Source organism: Mobula hypostoma, chromosome 24, assembly GCF_963921235.1.
Source record: "Mobula hypostoma chromosome 24, sMobHyp1.1, whole genome shotgun sequence".
Lineage (NCBI taxonomy): Eukaryota > Metazoa > Chordata > Chondrichthyes > Myliobatiformes > Myliobatidae > Mobula > Mobula hypostoma.
Window position 1 is genome coordinate 19,132,774 of NC_086120.1, and position 12,950 is coordinate 19,145,723.

At 41.4% G+C, this 12,950-nt stretch overlaps 1 protein-coding gene across 1 annotated transcript in view; it reads right to left on the minus strand.

Annotated features, from left to right (window-relative positions):
• Positions 1–2,466: 2,466 nt before the first annotated feature.
• The window catches only part of grin3bb (glutamate receptor, ionotropic, N-methyl-D-aspartate 3Bb), a 103,364-nt gene continuing 92,880 nt past the window's right edge, over positions 2,467–12,950 (minus strand). The window contains exons 6-9 of the mRNA XM_063032013.1: positions 11,725–11,876; positions 11,019–11,183; positions 9,597–9,655; positions 2,467–3,573 (exon numbers count right to left, since the gene is read on the minus strand). Of these exons, the coding sequence (XP_062888083.1) occupies positions 3,177–3,573; positions 9,597–9,655; positions 11,019–11,183; positions 11,725–11,876 (773 nt within the window). The 3' untranslated portion in view covers positions 2,467–3,176. The remainder of the gene's footprint in view (positions 3,574–9,596; positions 9,656–11,018; positions 11,184–11,724; positions 11,877–12,950) is intronic.

The following is a 12,950-nucleotide window of genomic DNA, read 5'->3' on the forward strand; positions in this document are numbered from 1 at the left end:
TTCTCCTAGGATTCAAGTGCAACCTGTCCTTTTCGTACAGGTCACACCTGCACCAAAAGAGGTCCCAATGATCCAGAAACTTGAATCCCTGCCCCCTGCTCCAATCCCTCAGCCACGCATTTATCCTCCACCTCATTCCATTCCTACTCTCACTGTCGAGTGACACAGGCAGTAATCCCGAGATTACTACCTTTGCAGTCCTTCTTCTCAACTCCCTTCCTAACTCCCTATATTCTCCTTTCAGGACCTCTTCCCTTTTCCTACATACGTCATTGGTACCTATATGTACCTATATACCTCTGGCTCCTCACCCTCCCACTTCAGGATATCTTGGATGCGATTAGAAACATCCCGGACGCTGGCACCAGGGAGGCAAACTACCATCCGGGTCTCCTGACTGTGTCCACAGAATCACCTATCTGACCCCCTAACTGTCGAGTCCCCTATTACTACTGCCCTCCTCTTCCTTTCCCTACCCTTCTGAGCTACAGGGCTGGACTCTATGCCGGAGGCATGGCCACTGTTGCTTCCCCCAGGAGTTAAGAGAGGCGGGACTGCGCAGGCGTCTTTATATTTTTTAATATAAAAGCAAGGATGTAATGATGAGGTTTTATAAGGCAATGGTAAGACCTCATTTGGAGCATTGTGAGCAGTTTTGGGACCCCTTGTACACTAAAGGATGTGCTGACATTGGAGAAGTTTCAAAGGAGGTTCACAAAAATGATTCTGGGATTGAAAGGCTTGTCATATGGGAAGCGTTTGATAGCTCTGGACCTCTAGTCACTGGAATTCAGAAGAATGAGGGGTGACCTTATTGCAACCTAGAGACCTTGATAGAGTAGATGTGGAGAGGATGTTTCCTGTGGTGGGGGAGTCTAAGAACAGGAGACTCATTCTCAGAACGGAGATGAGGGGGAGCCCAGAGGGTGGTGAGTCTGTGGAATTTGTTGCCACACATGGCTGTGGAGGCCAAGTCACTGCATATACTTAAGGCAGAGGCTGATAGATTCTTAATTAGTCAGGGCATGGAGGGATACTGGGAGGAAGTAGGAGACTGGAGCTGAGAGAGAAAATAGATCAGCCAAGATGAATGGCCTAATTCTGCTCCTATATCTTATAGTTAAGTACACGCCATCTATCACACCAACTGCCATGTTGTTGCACAGCACCCTTCTGTGTACTGTCCATCAAATCTCTCAGCTGGTCTGATAAAGGCACCATCCACATGAGAGCCAGTTAGCTGGAACCCACTTAATGGCTTCCATGGAGACAGAGACTGAGCGTAACACAAAATGACACTAAGGATCTCTGAAAGGAGACCTCATGGACTGCAGTGATTCAAGATGGCAGCTCACTACCAGCTTCTCAAAGGCAACTAAGGATGGGCAATGAAATGATGGCTCAGCCTGAGATGCCCACAGCCCTGTAAAGAATAGTAAAAAAAATGCACCTTTTCCTATAATCCCTATCCCTACCATAGAAAATTGCTGAGGTCCCCACCCTACCTTTCCACAAACTCATATAAATCAAGCCTATAAACATAAAATAATGTTTACATGCTTTGCATTAGTCATTGAGGCTGAAACTTCCAAGAATTGAGAGGGTGACCATGTTGGGTGGAACAGTTCACCAGAATGGAGAAGAGCATCTTCCTCTCTTTAGGCTGAGGCACTACTGAGGCTCCTTTTGAATGAGTTCCTCAGTATGCAGCAAGCACTTTACATTGAACCAGAGTGTAAATAGCTAAGTACACTTCAGAGCTGTCTTGTGAAGTGTCCCATTATGAAACGAGTGGCTTTTGTGTCTCATTGTGAAACCACTTTGTGCATCTTGTTTCTATCAGTCACTTTGTGGATCTGGGAGCTCATTAGGTGTGCATCTCATGCAAGGGAAGTTTTGAATAAAAAATGTCAAGCATGACTGTATTGCACACGACTGGCATAATTTCACCTGAAAATAATTACCTATGCAATTTAATCAAGTTTACGTTGATTTTGGATCACCTTGACAACATTATTCAATCCAATTTCATTACATTTGAGGGTAAATAACTGTTTGGGAATATTTTGCACTGTTAAGATACTGTGCAGCTCAGAAGGGACAACTTTAGAAGATGTGAAATAACTAAGGACATCATTGTTAAATTGTTGGTGATGGCAAGTTTACTTAAGCCTGTACAAGGAAGATCATTTCAGATGTAAAAAGTTCCAGTTTTGAGAACCTTTTCAAAAATAAATTAATGCAGTCATAGTCGGTATCTTGGGCAGTGGAGTGGAGATGCATCTCCACTAAAAGAGTTGTAAGATAGCACTCTCTTAGCCCCCCCCCCAATCAGGGTCACGTGAAGCCATGGGTACAGGTGCTGGATGGTCATACGAGCAGCTGATGCATATCCCAAGTCCTGGTTACATGACCACTGACGCCAGGCACAAACACTGAAGAGTATTGATAATGGCTGGGGTCACCCATCTGGTTAAGACACTGCCCGGAAGGCAATGGCAAACCACTTCTGTGGAAAAAAATTTGCCAGGAACAATCATGATTATGGAAAGACCATGATCACCCATATCATACGACATGGCACATAACGATTGAATGAGTATGGTAGGTCATAGTTTCCACAAAATAGTCCTGTGAATATTTCAGAACTTCATGACCAAGGTAATGCTTTTTAATGTCCATTGCAACCAAACACATCAACTTTTTAAACAGCAAAAAAAATATATTGAATATCTGAAACATTATAATTAGCAAAGGCAATTGTCTGAGGCTGGCAGCAAGTCAATGCTTTGTATATATTGCAATTCCAAAATAATATTTCTCTCTGTTCTCCTCCTTCAAGTCTGATGCTGGTGAAATAGATTGTCTGATTCAGCTACAATGTCAAGCACATTTTAAATACATATACAAATTTTTTATTATTGAATTTTTCAAGGACTGTTTTCATTTCGGGTTTAGTGAAAGCACCTGAATTTCATGTGCTATTAAAAATAAACTGCATCTGTTCACTTTCACCTATCGACAATACTTGGCAATTAATGCTCATGCAGCAAAAGTGCTTTGAAATGTGCTTCCATGGATTCCAAATGGTCGGTTGAAGATCTCTGAAGTGTGCAGCCATTTTTTAATTTATATCATAGTCAAAAAGTGCATTTTGTATAAAGCCACGGCCACCATCACCTTTTGTCAGTGTTTTCTTTATTGCCAGTGCTTGAAGGAGTCTGGTGACCATCTTTAGACAACTCAATGGAAGCAGCCAGTTCATCCCTCTTCTTCAAGGCAACTCTCAGCTGCTCCTTAATTGTTTGTATCCTTCGCTCCAGTTCTTTTATTTCATTATCATGTGCATTCTTTCCTCTCTGTGGACAATAACCAATTCCTCCATTCTCACAGATGACTCCAGATGATTTTTTATCTGATTGTAGTGCATAATGGTCTTGTGCACAACCCCCTGGCTCAGCCTGGTGTTTTACGTTGTCTTTGATGATTATGCGCCTTTGGTTGTTCCATCTGGTCTGGGCAGTTGCTCGTATTGTGGTTGGAGGCACCTTCTGGATCTTCTGCAGGTTGCATCTACAAAATAAATATCTGTTACTATAATTTCTCCACATGTCTGATCTTTTATCATGAGGAATTGTTGCTCTGGTATGTTTATATCATAGACAACACCGGAGGTACAGTGCCTGTAAAAAGTATTCACCCCCCTTGAAAGCTTTCATGTTTTATTGTTTTACATCATTGAATCAGTGGATTTAATTTGACTCTTTTTGACACTGATCAATAGAAAAGAGCCTTTTGTGTCAAAATGAAAACAAATTTCTACAAATTGGTCTAAATTTATTACAATTAAACACAATTATTTGCATAATTACTCAATCCCTTCAAGTCAGTATTTAGTAGATGCTCCTTTGGCAGAAATTACAGTCTGTGTGGATAGGTCAATATCAGCTTTGCACATTTGGATACAGTACTGCAATTTTTCCCCCATTCTTCTTCACAAAATTGCTTAAGCTCTGTCAGATTGCATGGGGATCGTGAGTGAACAGCCCTTTTCAAGTTCAGCCACAAATTCTCAATTGGATTAAGGTCTGGACTCTGACTTGGCCACTCCAGGACATTAGCTTTGTTGGTTTTAAGCCACTCCTGTGTAGCTTTGGCTTTGTGCTTGGAGTCATTGCCTTGCTGGAAAACAAATCTACTCCCAAGTCGCAGTTCTCTTGCAGACTGCATCAGGTTTTCCTCCAGGATTTCCTTGTATTTTGCTGCATTCATTTTACCCTCTACCTTCACAAACCTTCCATGGCCTGCTGCAGTGAAGCATCCCCACAGCATGATGCAGCTGCCACCATGCTTCACAGTAGGGATGATGTGTTTTTGATGTGTTTTTGATTTAGTTGGATAACCAAAAAGCTCAATTTTGGTTTCATCAGACTATAGAACCTTTTTCTAGCTGACCTCAGAGTCTCCCACCTTCCTTCTGGCAAACTCTAATTGAGATTTCATGCGAGTTTCCACTCCCCCAACCCCCTTGAACAGTGACTTTTTCCTTTGCCGCTCTCCCATAAAGCTGCAACTGGTGAAGCAGCACCTGGGCAACAGTTGTTGTATGCACAGTCTCTCCAATCTCACCCGTTGAAGCTTATATCTCCCCCAGAGTTGTCACGGGTCTCTTGGTGGCCTCCCTCACTAGTCCCCTTCTTGCACTGTCACTCAGTTTTTGAGGACGGCCTGCTCTAGGCAGATTTACAGCTGTCCCATATTCTTTCCATTTCTTGATGATTGACCTAACTGTACTCCAAGGGATACTCAGTGACTTGGAAATTTTCTTACATCCATCTCTTGACATGAATTTTTCAATAACCTTTTCACGGAGTTGCTTGTCGTGTTCTTTTATGACCATATAACAATTACAGCACGGAAACAGGCCATCTCAGCCCTTCTAGTCCATGCCGAACTCTTACTCTCACCTAGTCCCACCAACCTGCACTCAGCCCATAACACTCCATTCCTTTCCTGTCCATATAGCTATCCAATTTAATTTTAAATGACAACATCAAACCTGCCTCAACCACTTCTGCTGGAAACTCGTTCCACACAGCTACCACTCTCTGAGTAAAGAAGTTCCCCCTCATGTTACCCCTAAACTTTTGCCCTTTAACTCTCAACTCATGTCCTCTTGTTTGAATCTACCCCACTCTCAGTGGAAAAAGCCTATCCACATCAACTCTATCTATCCCCCTCATAATTTTAAATACCTCTATCAAGTCCCCCCTCAACCTTCTATGCTCCAAAGAATAAAGACCCAACTTGCTCAACCTTTCTCTGTAACTTAGGAGATGAAACCCAGGTAACATTCTAGTAAATCTTCTCTGTGCTCTCTCAATTTTGTTGACAACTTTCCTATAATTCGGTGACCAGAACTGTACACAATACTCCAATTTTGGCCTTATCAATGCCTTGTACAATTTCAACATTACATCCTAACTCCTATACTCAATGCTCTGATTTATAAAGGCCAGCATACCAAAAGCTTTCTTCACCACCCTATCCACATGAGATTCCACCTTCAGGGAACTATGCACCATTATTCCTAGATCCCTCTGTTCTACTGCATTCTTCAATGCCCTACCATTTACGTCATGGTGTAGTTTTTGCAAGGATACCGACTCACCAGCACTTGGACCTTCCAGATTCAGGTGTATTTTTACTACAATCAACTGAAACACCTGACTGCACACATTTATATATAGCTAGGACCCCTTAACTAATTATGTGACTTCTAAAGCCAATTAGCTGCACCAGTGATGACTTGGTGTCATATTAAAGGGGGTGAATACTTATGCAATCAATTATTTCATGTTTTATATTTGTAATTAATCTTTAGATCACTTTGTAGAGATGTTTTTACTTTGACATGAGTCTTTTTCTGTTGATCAAATCCAAATCGAATCCACTATGATTCAATGTTGTAAAACAATAAAACATGAAAACTTCCAAGGGGCGGGGAGGTGGTGGGCAAATACTTTATAGGCTCTGTAACTGAGATGCAATATATACAGACCATTTGCAGTCAAAAGAATTTGTTCTATACCTCACTCATTTTATCGAGGAATTATCAGAATTGCTTCTGATACATGATGTTATCAGGTATGATAACTCTCTCCAAGGATGACACTGCATCCCATCTCCACATCTTTCATAAACTAAAAGTTAAGCTCTTGAATCCTTGATCTCCTACGTCTTTGTACTCCTTGCACTTTGTTCATGTATCTGTACTGAACTTTTTCCCGTAACTGCAACACTATTTTACATTCTGTTTTGCCTTTGCTAGATTTAGATTTAGAGATGCAGCCCACACTGACCAATTGACCTACTAACTGGTACACCTCTGGAACATGGAAGGAAACTGGAACATCCAGAAGAAGCCCACACGACACAGGGTGGTTGTACAAACCCTTGACAGAGGGCAGTGGAATTGAATCCAGTTCACTGGAACTGTAATAGCATTATGCTAACCACTGCTACCCTTTCTAGCTCGACATAATTATATTTGGCTTGAACTGTCCAGATGGCATGCAGAAAGATCTTTTCATTCTATCGTGGCATATGTGATAATAAAATACTAATAGATAGATAGATAGACATACTTTACTGATCCTGAGGGAAATTAGATTTCGTTACAGTTGCACCAACAAGAATAGAGTATAAATATAGCAATATAAAACCATAAATAATTAAATAATATGTAAATTATGCCAAATGGAATTAAGTCCAGGACCAACCTATTGGCTCAAAGTGTCTGACCCTCCAAGGGAGGAGTTGTAAAGTTTGATAGCCACAGGCAGGAATGACTTCCTATGATGCTCAGTGTTGCATCTCGGTAGAATGAGTCTCTGGCTGAATGTACACCTGTGCCTAACCAGTACATTATGTAGTGGATGGGAGATATTGTCCAAGATTGCATGCAGCACTATTGATTTCACGTAACATCTATCGCTTATATCCTTCAATCTCTTGTTGCTCATAGCAATGCAACCAAATTTCTTTTTAAAGTGTTATGAGTTACTTGCCTGTTTACCTTTGGAACGCGAGTTCAGTGCACCAGAATGCCACAGGAGTTGCTTCATGGCAAGTAATTGCATAAACTCAGATAGTATTCCATGGAACTGAAAGTTAAGGAGTGACATGACTGAGGATTTGAGGATTTTGGAGTGGTGTTGATTCAGTTACTTGATGAAAACTTGTTCCAGTGTCAGGGAACTCAGAACAACAGGAGAGGATAATAATCTTAAGGAAGTTAGGAAAAAAAATTCACAACAAGTAGGTACCAGCTGAATGGATAATTCTGAATGCAAGACTGACAAATTATTGCTGATCAAAATAATTAAAAATATGGAGCCAGACAAGTGGTTGGAGGCAGATATAGTTCAGTCAAGATCTCAGTGAGTGTGAAAAACAAAGTCAAAGGTTTGAAGATTTTTGTGTTTCTAGTTTTATGCCCACTATGCAAATGGAACAACTACTGCTATTAACAACTATCTCCCATATTTTAGAGGCAGTGCCCTGACTTTGATAGTACAGTAGTGCATTGTGTAGTGTTACTTCATCGCAGCTCCAGTGTCCCAGGGTCCATATCAACCTCTGGTGCAGCCTCTAGTTTGCATCGTGCTGGTTTTCACCCAAATGTTCCAGTTCTCCCTCACATTCTAGTTAATACATTAATAGGCTATTGTCAATGTAACCACTAAACCAATAGTAGAGGCAAGGTTGGGACCCCTTTAAGGCAGGCAGTCCAACAAGGTACTTTAAAGTTATAATAAATTTTCTTAAACAGAAGTTTTGCTAAAAATGCTGTACACAGAGAGGCAAGTCAGATTTCACATAAAACACAGCTCCTGAGTTATCATCAGACTATATAAAGTACAATAAAGTGTGTTAGGTAATGTTACTACACCAGTATAATGAAGCACATTAGTGTCCCAGGCTTACAAGGAGATTTAAGACTAACCATACAGATACCACAAACTCAAGTTAAGCAAAAGCCATTAAATAAAGGCTAAAACAGTGACTCACACAAAGATCTACACCGTCCCACAATGTACAAAAGGAGCTGCATAAGTAACGCATCTCACACAGGTATGCATGCTCACTAAAATAAATCAAACTGAAGGATGAGCAATACTCTCACTTGCCTCTCATCGTGCACAAGACAGAAGTCCGGGCACCTGTGGGAGCATGCTTTTAAGGCCACCTGGGGAGGAAGGTGCCACGCTACTTTCCCTCCTGCCAGAAATAACTGACATAACTCTCTGTTCCGCCTGGCTACATTAATTACCCTCGTAAAGCTGGGTGTAGGAGATGGTTACCGGGAACTAAATAGGAGAATGGGGTTAGTAAATTTGCTGATGACACAAAGGTTGGAGGTGTTGTGGATAGTGTGGAGGGCTGTCAGAGGTTACAGCGAGACATTAATAGGATGCAAAACTGGGCTGAGAAGTGGCAGATGGAGTTCAACCCAGCTAAGTGTGAGGTGGTTCATTTTGGTAGGTCAAATATGATGGCAGAATATAATATTAATGGTAAGACTCTTGGCAGTGTGGAGGATCAGAGGGATCTTGGGGTCCGAGTCCATAGGACACTCAAAGCTGCTGTGCAGGTTAAATCTGTGGTTAAGAAGGCATATGGTGCATTGGCCTTCATCAATCGTGGGAATGAGTTTAAGAGCTGAGAGGTTACAGCTATATAGGACCCTGGTCAAACCCCACGTGGAGTACTGTGCTCTGTTCTGGTCACCCCACTATAGGAAGGATGTGGAAACCATAGAAAGGGTGCAGAGGAAGATTTACAAGGATGTTGCCTGGATTGGGGAGCATGCCTTTTTGAGAATAGGTTGAGTGAACTCAGCCTTTTCTCCTTGGAGCAACGGAGGATGAGAGGTGATAGAGGTGTACAAGATGATGAGAGGCATTGATCGTGTGGATAATCAGAGGCTTTTTCCCAGGGCTGAAATGGCTAGCACAAGTGGGCACAGTTTTAAGGTGCTTGGAAGTAGGTGCAGAGGAGATGTCAGGGGTAAGCTTTTTTACACAGAGAGTGGTGAGCTCGTGGAATGGGCTGCCGGTGACAGTGGTGGTGGCAGATACAATAGGGTCTTTTAAGAGACTCCTGGACAGGTACATGGAGCTCAAAAAAATAGAGGGCTATGGGTAACCCTAGGTACTTTCTAAGGTAAGGACATGTTCGGCACAGCTTTGTGGGCCGAAGGGCCTGTATTGTGCTGTAGGTTGTCTACATTTATATGTTTCTACTGAGCGAGCATTGACTTGATGGGCTCCTTTATGTCAAGAAAAATACGAGACAAAAAGTTTCCCTTTCCTATATAAAAAGTGCCCATTTACCAGCTTTACTACATAAGCAAGATTTCAAAATCTTGGAATTTCCAATCACAAAAAAATTGTCCCATGAGAAGTGAACATGTTCCATTTAATATTGTGTAAATTGGCTTTGTATTGTTCTTGGCACAGATAGAATTTGGTCTTGAAAGCTGACATATTCAGCTATATCTAATAGTTTTTGTCCTAATATAAAAACCATACCTTTTATCTGTCTTCACCTTCTGCTCTTCAAAGGTCATATTTAAAACACGGTGGATTTTCTAGAAAAACAAAAATGAGCAATGATTTGAGAAACTCTAATAGCATGTTGTTATTTTAACAACCAGAGTTTCGAGTCTTTTGATCTCAAACTAAGAAAAATATAGTCACCTAAAACATACTTTTCTCTTCAAGTTGTATTGCTTTTATCTTGCCTCCAGAAGGAGAAAGATAATAGAACTTCAATGTCCGAAGCAAGTCACACTTCCTGATGTGCTGGACTTCTGCTTAATGATCGGCGGTGATTGGAAGCAGATCCTTGTCAGACTCTAGAATACTGTGGTTAATAATGTGACCCTATCACAGACCAGCCAGCTCTATGCAGAGTGTTGTTCATGGTCTGGAGCAGAACTGCCAGATAATTACTGATCATTTGTTAGATTAGCCCTGTGAACAAATGCTCACCATCATCATCTCCCCAAGATAGCTGCCCCACCCCTGCCCATCTGTATAACCAGTTCTCTATTATTATAGAGTCACAGAGCACTACAGCATAGAAACAGGCCCTTTGACCCATTTTTCTGCCCAGTTCTGTCAACCCACACCTGGACCATAGCCATCCATACTCCTCCCACCCACGTACTGATCCAAACTTCTCTTAAAAGTTGGAACCAAACCCGCATCCACCACTCCTGCTGGCAGTTCGTTCCACGATCGCACCACCCTCTCGCTGTGAAGTTTCTCCTCAGGTTCCCTTTAAATATTTCATCAATCCCCTCTTCAACCCTGTGGCAAATACTCTTGCCTCACAAATGAACTATGCACAATCTCTCCAATGTACCTCACTATGATCCCTAAGCACCCTACCTTCCAGGGTACATGGACTATATAGTACGCTGAGAAGCTTTAGACTAGATTGCATACTGAGATGAGAGTTTGTATAATCTTTAGTTACTAATATTTTGTTATAGATTGCATAGAACTACTTAGTAACAGTTGCTCAGCCTGTTGCGTATTGTCATAAATTAATAACAGAATATAATCAATCAACAAACAAGAAAATCTGCAGATGCTGGAAATCCAAGCAACACACACAGAACGCTGGGGGAACTCAGCTGGTCGGGCAGCATCTATGGAAAAGGGTAAACGGTCAAAGTTTCGGCCCAAGACCCTTCATCAGGACTGGAGAAAGAAGATGAGAAGTCTCATCTTTTTTCTCCAGTCCTGATGAAGTGTCTCAGCCCCCAAAACTTTGACTGTACTCTTTTCCATAGATGCTGCCTGGCCTGCTGAGTTCCCCCAGCGTTCTGTGTGTGTTGACAGAATCAGTCAAGTTCTTCAACGTGCCTTCATTACATTGACTCTTGCTTGTTTGTTTGCCACTTCTTTTACCTCGAGATTGAGATACTTGTCTGAAATTCTTACCTGACTTGTGTGGAGCCAGTACTTAAATTTTTTCCGTTTCCTGATCCTTGGAAGAACTAGTCTGTAGACAATATGCTCCCCAACAATTGACAGCAACGATCCAGCAAAGCCCAGGCAGAGTAAAACAAACAGCCCTGAGAAATGCTTGATTCCCATTTGCAGTGTCTGTAAAAAAACACACACACACACACAGTTTCAATTTTCATCTCAGGTGACAGTTAGGGAGAGATGGGCCAGCTTGGAAAAGACACTAATCTGACATATTCTTTGTTAGAGTCACAATTCCCATGCTTTAACAGTGACAGTGGCTGCCAAGGTCAAGCACAAGGGGAATTTGTATCTGTTGGTTTAACTACAAATCAGCAGCTGACACATTTCAGCTAAATGCACCTCCTAGAGGTGACTTTGTTAAGTATGTAAAGGGTAGATTTGGGAAATCTTCTGGCTGGAGACAGGGAGTAATTCTAGTTATTGTCACATGTAGCACAAGTCTCAGATACCAGAAATTGATCAATCCATGCAGTGAACTTTGATTAGAATAGTTAAGGTGGAAATTTGGAATCATTAGGAAACAAATTTGATAATTGAATAGAGTGAATTTTGAATTTGATTGTAATTGCAATGAATTGACAATAAGACTCTACTTATCTTTGAGAGGCAGGTAAAGTGGGAGGAACAGGAAACAAATAGGCCTCAAATTTCTTACCTCTGTCACTTCAAAAGTTCGTTTTCCACATGGAACTATCTTGTACCACTTGTTGTGCAACATATCCATGAATCCATCTGATTTGTAGCGACTGATCAATTCAGAAATGTTAGAATTTAGCCCAAAGTTTTGTGGCAATCCAATTCCATACCCTGCAAAGAGAAAGACATTAAATACGCTGCACCACAGCAGCGAGCCTCAAAGAAGAGATTAAAACAAGTAGAAGATTATTAGGATGGCAGCATTACTTAATCCAGAAAACTGGGCAAATTTCTTTTCATTATTAATTTTTCTGTATCTTAAAAAAAATTATTGTCCATCCTTAGTTCATTTTGAAGGGAGGTGATGACCAATCTTCTTGAACTGCTGCATTCCTCCCTGTAAAGGTACTTACACAATTCCTGTGGGGAAGGAGTTCCAGGATTTCCTAGTGACATTGAAAGAGCAGCAATGTTGTGGGACTGGGATGATTGACCTCCAACAACCACAACAAACCTTCCTTCGTGAAATGTATGACATCAACCTTCAGAGTATTTCCCCCTTGGTACCAATTGGTTTCGGTTTCACCAGAGCTCCTTTGTCCTACAACTGTTGTCAAGTGCAGTCATTTCCACCTCACCTTTGCATTTTAGTCGATGTAACTCTTTAGTCTATGTTGGACCAAGCTAAAGGAGTGGTTCTGGCAAAATCCAATCCTGATAATGCCACATTCCTTTAGTCCAACTTTGAATTGTTAATGGAATTAAATGTTAAAATATAGTAAAGTAGCCCAAGTGTACAAAATCTGCTTCAGAGCCACATGCAACGTCAGCTCATGCCCTGTCCCACGGTCTGCTCGTCACTAGGTTCACACACGTTGCCTCTACCTCCCAGAATCCTCGTGAAGGCTGCAGAGCCCTGAAACACCCAAACTACAAATCACAGGCTCCAACAGTTCCACAATCACATTCAAAATGAAAAACAAATGTAAACGACATAAAAGAAGTGAAATATATGGTTTCATGATCTATCTGGGAGATGTTGACCGAAGGACCATTGTATGCAGGGGCCATCTTGTGAACAAGGTGCACAATACAGTACGTATAATTCACATACACAACACATAAAGTAATACTACCACCAGTAAATCAACAACTAATAAGGTACATTTACGACACAAATTTAAAAGTAAACAGTATACAGTTACTGGTGCTTCATGTGTGATGGCAGAGTTCAGTAATCTTACG